Here is a 12,087-nt window from a genome sequence, read left to right as displayed (position 1 = left end):
CTTTGGAGCCGTAGTCCGAAAATTTCTCTCCTGCTGCTCTGATATCTTTTCGGGGAACCGACCCGTCTGGCGTTTGCCCTAATGCCTACATAGCCAGTCCGCCCCTGCACTACACAAAGTCATTGTTTCCTCCCTTCGTAACAAGATACGGCAATAATTCGGCAAGAAAAGAGTGACCACTGGATGAGGAAAACCATCTATCAACATCCTCTTCCCCCAATTACAGTTATGACTGACTCTAGAAACACGAGAACGGCCTAGGGTCTTAGAACGGTCGGTCCAGCTATTTTTTTTTTTTTTTTTTTTTTTATCAAAGAAAAATTGAGGAAAACGATACGTACACGTTAAAAAAAAGAAAACGGCCCAAGTTAGGTGCGGCCCATGTGGAATTTTCCACATCTCCCACATGGCCAGTCCGCCCCTGATACAAAGGTATAATACACAAGTATAATTTTTTATTCCGTCAAAAATTTGAGAACAAATATAGATTGATTAAAATATGGGTAGACAAACCAGTAGCAGGTTCGCATTCTAAACCGTCCTTAACCGAAAAAATGTAGCAATATATTTTACATCAACATTATCTTCTGCTACAGATTAAAAGGTTTAGCAAACCTGTTTGATTACTGAAACAAACAATTGAGTATTTAATTCAGTTAAACGTTGAGCTATGTAACTTGAATTTTTTACTCTTACAATGTTTCAATATAGGTATCTCATATTCAAAATGAAGGAAAAGAATGTCTTGTGGTTTCGAGTGGCGCTGTGGCTTTCGGAAAGCAAAAACTGAAAGCCGAAATGAAAATGTCTATGTCTATGAGAGAGACATTATCACCATTGGAGAGTGGATTCAAGGTAAATTGTTTCAAATTAAATAAAAATGCAATGTCTTTACATATGCTTTACGCAAATCTATTTCAGCTAGTAAAGTTGAATGTTTCATCGTACAATTAATTTGGGAGCTTAGAATAGAAAAGTGGTTGAGCGACTTGGGAGTCAACCGTTGGAAGATAATAGTTTCGGATGGATCACCATGGCGTAAGGTGACTAAGACAATCTTGTCTGGCAACCGGCTGTAGTGCTTGAGAAGAAGAAGATATATTAATTCATGTCATTATACACTATAAAAGCACTTTATTTACTTACCTACATTGTTAAAATTTAAGTTTTATGTTTCACCAAAAAACTGGTGAAATCTAACAAAAATTTTGCCGCAACATATTAGTGATAAGTTTCACCAATTGAATAGTGCCTTAATAAATGCCATGAAACTAGTGATGTGCTGAACTAACTTCATGGTGAAAGGCTGAATCACGTTTAACGATTTTCTCAGCCAAGAAAGAAAGAAGTATCTCGAACTTTTGCTTCCTTTGGGTTCATATCGAAAAAAATTTCGGTTTGCGCCATATCCATTCAACCAGAGCTGGACTGACGAACCTAATGTTTGATTTCTTTATTTAAAAACTTTCGAAGGAAACCCCCCCTTCAAAATTGATTTCATTCCTAAACTGTTTCTTGCTTGCCATTACTTGCAGTATCATATCATTGATGCTGGAATGTCACTCTTACATTTTTTTAAATTTCTTTTCTTTTATTTTTTATCGTCAAATATTTACGGAAATGGTAAAATTTCATGCTTTTTCCAGGTAAGCCGTAACTTCCTTATGTACTACATTAAACTTCACAAGTAAGGCATCATTTTCAAGGTTTTTTCACCGCTATCGAAAAATAAACAAATAATTCACATTTTGGCTGTTTTTCGAAAAATTCTACAAAGGAAAAAATTACAGGATCTTAGAGTTTTCACCTAGGCACTATCGATTGAGAGGAAACTGGAATTTCTTTATGATATTTAAAAAAAATCTATCCTGATGTTTTTTTTTCTTCCCAAGTTTTGAAGGGAAAAAAAAAGATTTATAGAAACGGGAGAAAAATGTGATAAACGAGAAATCGGAAGATGGAAGAATGGATTACTAATTTTGAAAAATCGATGTCGAGTCAATATCGTTTGATACGTTAATTATTTTACGTCACATTTAATTACGATATAACGATTTGTATTTATTTAGTTAAATAATCACTGACTGCTTGGAGCGTGTTCGAGCGCAGATGTTTCGCGCTGGTCAGCTAGCAATATGCTATTTCTGTACCTCAGAGTCAGACTGACGTAAATCCTAAAATTGTGATTTTCTATTTATTAGTGCATTGTATGTAGATGCCTATTCCGCATCGAGCCAGGTGAACGTAATTCTTTTAAAAAAAAAAAAAATCTTTAAATTTTTTTATCAGGGTTTGAAAAGCGCGTTTCCCATCCTTTGCATGCGCCACAAAAAAAGTTTTTCCTCTCTAATAATCTCCTCTGTAAAATGATCATAATGTGACTTACGTCCTTTTGGCTCTGAGGTACAGGTTTGTCTTTAAAAGAGAAGATAGTTATACAATTTTTTTTTACATAATGGTTTAAAGGTCCGCCATTTTCTCATTTGAATAGAATCGATACAATGGTGAAAATAGGGATTCGCTGATCAAAATCATTTTCACTGAACAAAGATTATGGTGTATCCTTCTAAAGATCCACGGATTAACTGAAATCTTGTGAAATATCGAATCTAAATTTTGAACAGAGTAAAATATGCATTTGCGTAAAAGTTCAAAATGCAAACTTCAGTGATTTGTTTTAATTTTTTTCAGGCTGTAGGGTTGAATCGTGAGCCTAGAGCTGCTGCGGCCGCAATTGGACAAAGTGGCATTGTTGCGTTGTTTGATGTAATGTTCAGTCAGTATGGTGTTTCTATAGCACAAGTAAGAGCAATCAGCTAAATATTTCCATTTCATTTATAGTTTAAAAATTGCTCTTTAACTGTGCATTCTTTGTATTGGCAGCTGAGAAAGAATAAAAGAGCTGAGAAAAAATACTACAAAACATGATAAGCCAAAAAATCTAGCCTGAGTACAGCCGTTCGTGATCTCGCAGAAAAAATGCGGTGTTATTGGGCACACACTGTATTTTTTCTCTTGGGGGAATTACTGGATTATTTAATAAACTAAGTTTCATTTGATATAAATTTTTTCAAGTATTATTTTTAAATTTTTGATAGCATGATTTTCAGGCAACAGTAAGCAATAAAAGAAAGTTTTCACAGCTCTGTAAAAGCATATATTTTTAGTTTAACATGTCAATATTGCATTGATTGACACTCTTTCATGGAAGAGAGTCAGTCTACTGTTGTCAACTGGAGCCAATAGCTTTTTACGGAGTAAATGAGCAAAACTTCAAAGAAAGATTATAATTTTTCTTTTGACGAAAATAGCAAACTTTCGTCTATTTATGTGATTTATTTTGCTTGTTACTTAATGAATTATTTGTTACAGGTGCTGGTAACGAAGCCTGATTTTTATAATCCGGAGAGCCGCTACAACTTGAAAAATACTGTTTTGGAGCTACTAGGCCTAAACATTATCCCTATCGTTAACACAAATGATACCGTTGTTCCTCCAGATCATGATTATGCTGCCGAAGGAGCAAAATATAATCAAACTGGAGTGAGTACTTTTAAGATTTTCCAAAACTAAATTGCAGAAGTTTAGTTACTTTTATACTTTTATGTAGTCAAATATAAATAACCAATTGAAAAACGTAGCAGAGTCCGTAAAGGTAATGAGGGGGTCCTTAATTTGCACGGGTAGGCAAAAAGCTGTTTTCTAATTTTTCCCCATTAAATTATAGAGGATGTCTCTTTCTTAAGAATAGGATTTTCAGCTTTGAATTCCAAATGTTAACTGTTTACAATTACGCACAAATTGAGGTTGATGACTTTACACGGAAATTTGGGAGGAAGTACGACAATTTATTGACTGTTAATATGGGGAAGAGCAACAGTTAGTTACAAAAAAAAAAAAAAAAAACAAATGTTGGTTTTGAAAAAACACGGAGACATATATTATTTAACACAATTATAACTTTAGGAATGAGCGTACGCAAAATCAATATTATTCTCAGAAAAAATGGTTGGTTTCGATTTGGATTATTTAGATTTCTTGATCTTTCTTTATTGTCTTTTTGCGTCAGTGGGAAGAAAATATTTACATCGTTGCTTACTGAATAGATCAGTGATCATTTAAGTACTTGTTACTAATTGAGTTTAAGAACACACTACCACGAAATCAGTTGCGAATTTCGTACCAGAGAACGCTGAGTTCATATGACAGTCATTTTTACGACTGATTATCAATATATTAAAACTATGAGAACAAAAATTCGTTTGGAAGCATAAGTTTTCAAAGCAAAATTTGATTTTTAGAATAAATTGCTCACAATAATGCACGTCAATTAATCAACACATTTTACGGTGCTGCAGTACAGTTATGGGAGATTTTCAGATTCGTTTACTCTTTAATATACAGGGTGTTCCGTTTTAACCTGCAAAGACCTCTATTTTCGCAACCGTTAGTCTTAGATGCATACTTCCAATTGCAAAATTGTTCAAAATCAGATGCAGAGTTATAAGATATTGAACGTTTGAAGCAAAAATAAGTCAAAAAATACCAAATTTAACTTTTATACGGACCCTAGGTCCCTTAACTTATATTTAGGAAAATAATATCCATCGAAAAACAGTTCCAACACAAAAAGTTTGACTTTAGTTCGACCAATATTCACCGAGATATGAAACGCAGCGATTTGTGACTTACATCACTTAACTCTCACCGTCAATAACACCTTTTGGGAGAAAATATAGCAGTTAACAAGGGTTCAAATTTACACTGGTGTCCAAAAGTTAAGTATAATTCATAAAATGCGAGAAAAATCTGTAAATTTTCGTAAAATTATATAAAGTTACTTATGGAGATTCATTGGTTGAAGAAGAAACAATATGTTTATGCAAAATAGTATAGTCGATGGTGTCATGCGCGAATTAGGTGCGCGTTTCGGAATGTGGATAAAACAGCTCGTACGCTTTAGAGAGTTCAGGTGCGTTTCATGCAATTGCTGTACCAAGAAACATTGGATCTGGTGAAACAGAACTAATAATGGCACAAAGACGCCAATTGGACATGTTTGCGAAAGGAAGAATCGTTGGAATGCTAGAATCTGGACGATCATAAACTGAAGTGTCTCGTATTCTTAATGTGCCTCAGTGTGTAATCTCGAGACTGTGGCAGAGGTTTTCAAATACGGGAGATGTTACCCGCCGACCAGTACCAGATCGGCCAAGAGTCACAACCGCAAGCCAAGATCGTTTTCTGGCAATTTCTGCACGACGTCATAGGGACAGCTGTGCCAGAGAACTGGGTTCGGCGCTCAGTGCCGTCACAGGAATAACAATTTCGAGGCAAACTGTTTACAGGAGACTCAATCATGTCGGTCTGTATGCCAGAAGACCAGCAGTTTGCATTCCTCTCACATCAGCGCATAAACGCGCTCGTTTAAACTGGAGCTTGAAACATCGGCATTGGAGTCTGGGACAGTGGGCTAATGTGATATTCAGTGATGAGTCCCGCTTTACTCTACAGGGTGATTTTCGTCAGGTAACAATCTGGAGAGAAAAGGGGACTCGTTTCCAACCGCAAAACATAAGAGAAAGACATCACTTTGCGTCAGCAGGGGTAATGGTGTGGGCGGGCATTATGTTGGATGGCCGCACCGACCTCTATATTTTTGAGACAGGCTCAGTCACTTGTCAAAGATACAGAGACGAGGTTCTTGAGCCTTATGTTCGCTTGTTTCGAGGTGCTGTTGGTCCTGAGTTCATATTCATGGACGATAACGCGCCATGTCACCGAACAGCTGTGGTCGATGACTTCCTCGAATCAGAAAATATCCAGCGAATGACGTGGCCTGCGAACTCCCCTGATCTGAACCCTATCGAGCATGTCTGGGATATTCTCGGGAGACAACTTGCTGCCCGTTCGCCCCCGCCAAGCTCCGCTCCGGAGCTAAAAAGAGCTCTCCAGCATGCTTGGAACTGTTTAAGCCCACAACTCATCCACCAACTCATAGAAAGTATGAGTAATCGTTGTGCAGCGTTCCTGGCAGTCAGAGGTGGCCATACACACTATTGAACTTCAGCATCATCTTTTAAGGAAAAATTTTTGTGCAAAGAGTAAACTCCTCATATGCCTAATTTTCATTTAAACTATTTTTTGGGATGATAAAAGTAAATATTACCGTTTTTTTTTTTTGAGTAGTTTCCTTATTTTGTAACCGTGTTGCACTCGCATATCACGTTTCCCTCTATTTCGATGTATATTTCTCACATTACTCACATAAATAACAATTATGCTTAACTTTTGGACACCAGTGTATATGTGTGCATAGAGTGTGGTTTCTCAAACTGTTTGAGATTTTGTCGTGTGTTTTTGCGTATCACGACATAGCTTTTTCAAAAATTTTTAAATAGCAATGAAAAATATAAAAACTTTGCTTTTTTACTTCGACAACCTGTCATTCTTCTAAAAGGGCGATAAGTTCCAATCTCATATTCTGTATGGTCCCTAAAAACTTTGAACTTAAATATCTCCTTGTGTTTTAGTAGCACAAATGTCAAGTTTTTTGTGCTAGTAATATTTTTCAATGGAGAATATTTCTCTAAGCATAAGTTAGGGGACCTAGGGCCCGTATAAAAAGTTAAATTTTGTATTTTTTTGACAATTTTTTATTTTTGCTTCAAACTTTCAATATCTTAACTCTGTATCTGATTTTGAACATTTTTACAATTGGAAGTATGCACCTAAGACTAACGGTTGCGAATAGAGTTTTTTGTGCTAGTAATATTTTTCAATGGAGAATATTTCTCTAAGCATAAGTTAGGGGAACTAGGGCCCGTATCAAAGGTTAAATTTTGTATTTTTTGACAATTTTTTATTTTTGCTTCAAACTTTCAATATCTTAACTCTGTATCTGATTTTGAACATTTTTACAATTGGAAGTATGCATCTAAGACTAACGGTTGCGAAAATAGAGGTCTTGCAGGTTAAAACGGAAAACCCTGTATATAAAACCTTCTGATTTTCTCTATAACAAAACTACCGTACTTACTCACTTGTAAAAAAAAAACTTTTAAATCACTCCATACAGTATTATAATATTTTTCTGTTTTGCTCCAAGGAAGATTTTTAACGGAAATTTATGGTAATTTCTATTCAGTTTTATGCTATCAATCAAATCGGCATTTAAAAACTGCCAGTTGAGTAAAAAAAAATGTTAGGGCTTAGTGTAAAATTTTTTGAAAACTATATGTTTTAAAATATGTCCTGGTGAGAATAAAAAAAATTAAAACTGATAAGCGTCACTTTGGAAGGAACTTGACATGATTACAGAAATGAACTATACAATCTATCGGCGTTGCAACTAAAAACTTTCGCATTATTTATTTATTTTTGCAGGCAGTGATGAATATTAAAGATAACGACAGCCTTGCAGCTCATTTAGCTGTAGAAGTTGATGCTGATCTGCTCATACTGATGAGTGACGTGGACGGTATCTATACCTCACCACCAGGTGATGATGGTTCTCGACTATTGCACAGTTACTGCCCACCACTGGATGGTAACGTCATATATGGCGTAAAATCAGGTGTCGGTTTAGGAGGAATGGAGTCAAAGGTGCTTCAGTTAATTTTGTTCTAAGAATAACTTTTTTTGCTCGTCTCCGCTTTAAAAACTTAAAATTGTACTTCAATTTCATATTCTGATGTTTTGATGTATTGATAACATACATTTCGAGTTCGTTTACTTGGTCACACAGGATCCGTTTATGGACTCACGTCTAATATGACAGATAGCACAATACAGGCACATAGTGTAGGACAGAATTAACAGCACAAAGAAGGAAGTTACAACCAGGCGAAAGGGCGGGAATCGAACCCACCACCTCGGGATTACCAAAATGACGGGCCATAACTTTCTCCGATCAGCCTCCCCTCGGAGAAAGCCATGGACGGGCAAACGAACAGCGCTACCGAGGTCCCATTTCTGATGTTGTTTAAAAGATTTTTGAATGAAATGTTTTTGTTCATGCGATTTTACATTTCGAATGAAAACGAGCAGTGTTCAAAATTCACCACATACATACACTCTCAGTCGTATTTCCGTTCAAAATTCTGGAAAAATAAAACTTTTGGATTATATACTATGTTAAATAATCTACTGAAATGTCTATTGCTTTCTTGTTTTAGTAAAGTAGAATATCAAGCCTTAAAAGATAGCTAAAGAAAAAATGTAATGTTTTTCACTCAAATAGCCGCATACATAGAAAATTCAATGACATGAAATAGCAACTTTGCGGTGGGAAGAAAATCTCCAAAATGATATTTTATTAACACGGAAATATTTCTTCTTCTTCATCTTTTTTTTTTTTTTTTTTTTTTTTGGTGTCGTTCATACTACACTGTTAAAACCAGAAGTGCCACAGGGGTAAAGAATTTCACCCTAGGGTGAAAAAACGGTGACTCAGGGTGCAACAGAGGCTAGGAAGTGTCGTTAAGGTGCTTTTGGTTCCTCAGTGGGTGAACAACGTTAACTCAAGTGCTAAAAGACCATTCAATAGGAGAGCGACTCGTTGTGCATGCGCCCTGACAACAACTCCAACGACAACTTCAGTTTGAATGGCGAACGAAGGAAGTTGCAACGAAATTTACTTTCACATTGAATGAAGTACAAAACTGAAAATTTCGTGGATTAATCTTCGAAACCTCGCGTAAGTAAAGGCATTTGATCATATTGCAGCTCTTAGAGCTTTCGAACATATTTAAAGTGTTTAAAGTATGTTGACAACTGCTTATTGTTCCGTTTACCTTATTAAATATTTAATATCTTGCTATTTATATCCTGCAAAACTGTTACCTAAAACTCTCTATCAGTACTATCTTGAACAACAACAACATTAAAAATAAAAACTTTAAATCTGCTGATAATTGAATAGCTAATTCTGGAATAAAAATGCATCGACGCGACGTGAGCAGCCTATATACCAATGTATATTTCTTCTCAATGAAATAACTACGTAGTAAAAACGAACAGAGCAGCAAAGGCGGAGGGGGAAAAAAAACCGCGTAAAAAGAAATCTCTCTCACTCAGTGTGACTCATGAGTTTCACATCGTGTCTTGGTTAACGTATCTTCCTTAGGCATTATTGCATAAAGCGAATGTAGTTATCTACTCGTTTTTATTTTTAATCTGAAGGAAAACATGACATTGGAAAGAAGGGCTTTTAAATTAGTATTTATCTTGTACGCTTAAGGATACTCAACTATTAAACCTTATAATAAGTATTGATATGTTACGCTCGATTAAAATTTTAAGCGTTAATGAAACGCTTTTATTTTCCCATGATTCTAATCTTATGTTACCTAATATTTCTGGTTGTTCCGGCAAATGATTGATAAATACCTTCCCTGTACATTTTCAGTACGGATCATGCAGTAAAAGTTGTCAACAACATATTAATTACTGAGCAGTCCAAGTGTGAATGCAAGAAAGTTAGTGCACGAACAGACAAATTAAAGTCATGAACACTTCTAAACTATGTTCGAAAGTTGAAATGTGATCAAATGCCTTCGTATATATAAATCAAAAATAAATAAAACACAATTGTATTCAAAAACTCACACAACACGGGGGGGGGGAGATCTCTATAGGAAGCAATAAAGGTGTCATTTTTCTCACCTAGGGTACCATCTTTCACCTACGGTGCACGTTAGGTGAAGGGAGCCAGTTTTTCACCCTTGCTAAAGGTGCAATTTCGGCTCTCTTTCGGGTGTCGCTGGTGAACAAGCGTTTCACCCCTGAAAGGTGCCAAACGCAACCTGTAGTTTTAACAGTGTAGAGGAAAAAGAAAGCTATTTAAACTAAACCATTTCATATTCTCTGCCAAAATTATTCGGATAAAACTTCGAATCGGGAGACATTCAAATAAAATCCGCTCGGAAAATTTCATGGACGCCTGCATTTTTATGTCGAAATTGTATTTGGTATGAGCAAATTGGTTTACCTAGAAAATTTGTTCTTAATTATACCAGTATCGTTAGCGGAATAAATCTAAACTTTTATATCAGGATTCACTGCTATATCTATAAGCAATTTCAAACTCGTAAACGAAATGTATCAGAAACCTATTTAAGAGCTAAAACATTGACAGCAATATTAAAAAATCTTGACCTCCACATTATTTTTCCACCAAATTATAATATAATTTTAACTCATTTTTTTTTTTCCAGATATTAACTTCACCGTTCATAATACAAAATAAAAATGTAGTAACTTTGTAGAAAAATGTGTTTTTTCTCCTTAGGCTGTTTCAGTTTAATGATCAGTAGAAGTTTACTGTATAATTTTTGGTAATATCAACAACTGTTAAGATGAAATCTTCCATCTTCCTTTAAAGGAGTTCATTTGATCTTATAGAGGTTTCATTCAACTGAGACTGTTATTTAACTAAACTCTCGACTCCAATAACAGTTCTCTTACCAACCACTTCAAGATAAAAATGAACTGTCTCAAATTTACGGCTACTATTACCAGAATCAAACTTTTTATTTATATTTTTTTAAAAAATCGATTTATAATAAGCAAGCTCTACTTTTTTAACCTTTTTTTTTTCTTTTTCTTAAAACTTGCTATAGGTTCAAGCTGCAAGCTGGGCTCTGGAGCGAGGAGTTGCAGTAGTTATCTGCAACGGTACTGCGGATCAAGCTATAAGTCGTATCTTTGAAGGCAAAAAAATAGGAACTTTTTTCACAGATCATAAAAGTTCGACAGAGCCGGTGGAAAACCTTGCGGTGAAAGGTTTGACAGTTTTTCAAATGTGGTTGTATAGTACTTAAACTCAATGGCTGTAGTTTAATAATGCGTATTGCAAAAAATTACTATGAAACTCATCTTGCTGGTTTTATTACTGTAAACAGAAAAAAATTTCATCCTGTGTTCTGGAAAGTCATACAGCATCTTTGAAAACAGATTTTAAGGTTATTCGTTCTTAAACTTGTTAGCGGCAGAACAGGAAGTTTTTTTTGTTTCTGATATTGAAGCAATGGATCGTACTTTCTGTTAGGTAAACAGAAAATTTTCATTTTGGTGAAAAAATGTACTGCACTCTAATCTGATAATATATCTGTTTTGCAAATACAGCTTCTACGAAACATATTTTACATCAATTCGGTTTCTAAACTTGATAGCGGAAAAAAGGACTTGTTCTTTGGCTCAGAGTTTGAAATAACAGCCCGTTTTCGTTTAGGTTACATTCTGGTTATGTATTTCTAAAATTCGAAAACTCAAATAATTTCGTGTCTTGTGTTACAAAAAACATTTATTTTTTTAATCGTTGTTTGTTGACTTTGATTTTGAGTGGTAAAAACAACGTTCGACGTGGTAAACATTCTTTTCACATAAAAATGACAATATTACTCTCACTTTAATGCTAAATATAACATTCTCTAACATTGTGTTCAAAATCCAGCATTTTTATAACGACACTTTAAGTATAAGCTAGATCAGCCAAAGGTGGCCGTGTTCTTAAGGTAGACTACTTCCAAAAAGTTGAATAAATTATATTTTTATCTCAAAACGACAGTATATTGCATTGTAAATCATGTATACAAAGTGCAAATGGAAGCAGATATCTAGATCGGTTGCTATTCGATCCAGTAGTTTCACTTTTGAGATGGAGTAGTTCTAATTTCCAGATAAGAACATGTTTTTTTTACATATGTTTTTTTCTTAGAGCTTTGAGTTATGATATGTTTTCTGAAAGATTATTTCTTTTTGTTTTACCACATTCACTTTAACTCAAACAAATTTAACAGATTAATATTTTTACGTCTTGTAAATGGTGACCTCATGCATGTTTTGAAGGTGGTCACTAGAAAGTAAAATATGTAGTTGAATATATTAAGGTAATTTTCCGTGCCCCATAAAATTATTATTATTTTAACATTACAAATTGTTCTACTATTATTTAAAAAAATATCTATTTATAAAGATTAAGTGAAACCATGACAGAGTGTTATCGAAATATTTTGTATTGTAATTTTTCCCATGTATTTTCCTTGCAATTAAATTTTTTCTTTTAGAAGAACATTGTAGTATTCT

The 12,087-nt window shown here is 34.7% G+C and overlaps 1 protein-coding gene across 2 annotated transcripts in view; it reads left to right on the top strand.

Moving 5' to 3' along the window:
* The window catches only part of LOC129218090 (delta-1-pyrroline-5-carboxylate synthase-like), a 57,748-nt gene that overhangs the window by 18,397 nt on the left and 27,264 nt on the right, over nucleotides 1-12,087 (top strand). For both annotated transcript variants that reach the window (XM_054852284.1, XM_054852285.1), the window contains exons 2-6: nucleotides 712-855; nucleotides 2,692-2,802; nucleotides 3,373-3,543; nucleotides 7,387-7,605; nucleotides 10,623-10,785. In XM_054852284.1, coding sequence (XP_054708259.1) covers nucleotides 712-855; nucleotides 2,692-2,802; nucleotides 3,373-3,543; nucleotides 7,387-7,605; nucleotides 10,623-10,785 — 808 coding nt within the window. The remainder of the gene's footprint in view (nucleotides 1-711; nucleotides 856-2,691; nucleotides 2,803-3,372; nucleotides 3,544-7,386; nucleotides 7,606-10,622; nucleotides 10,786-12,087) is intronic.

Source organism: Uloborus diversus, chromosome 3 (assembly GCF_026930045.1).
Source record: "Uloborus diversus isolate 005 chromosome 3, Udiv.v.3.1, whole genome shotgun sequence".
NCBI classification, from domain to species: domain Eukaryota; kingdom Metazoa; phylum Arthropoda; class Arachnida; order Araneae; family Uloboridae; genus Uloborus; species Uloborus diversus.
Note: the sequence above shows the minus strand (reverse complement) of the source record. Positions and strands in the feature narration are given on the sequence as shown.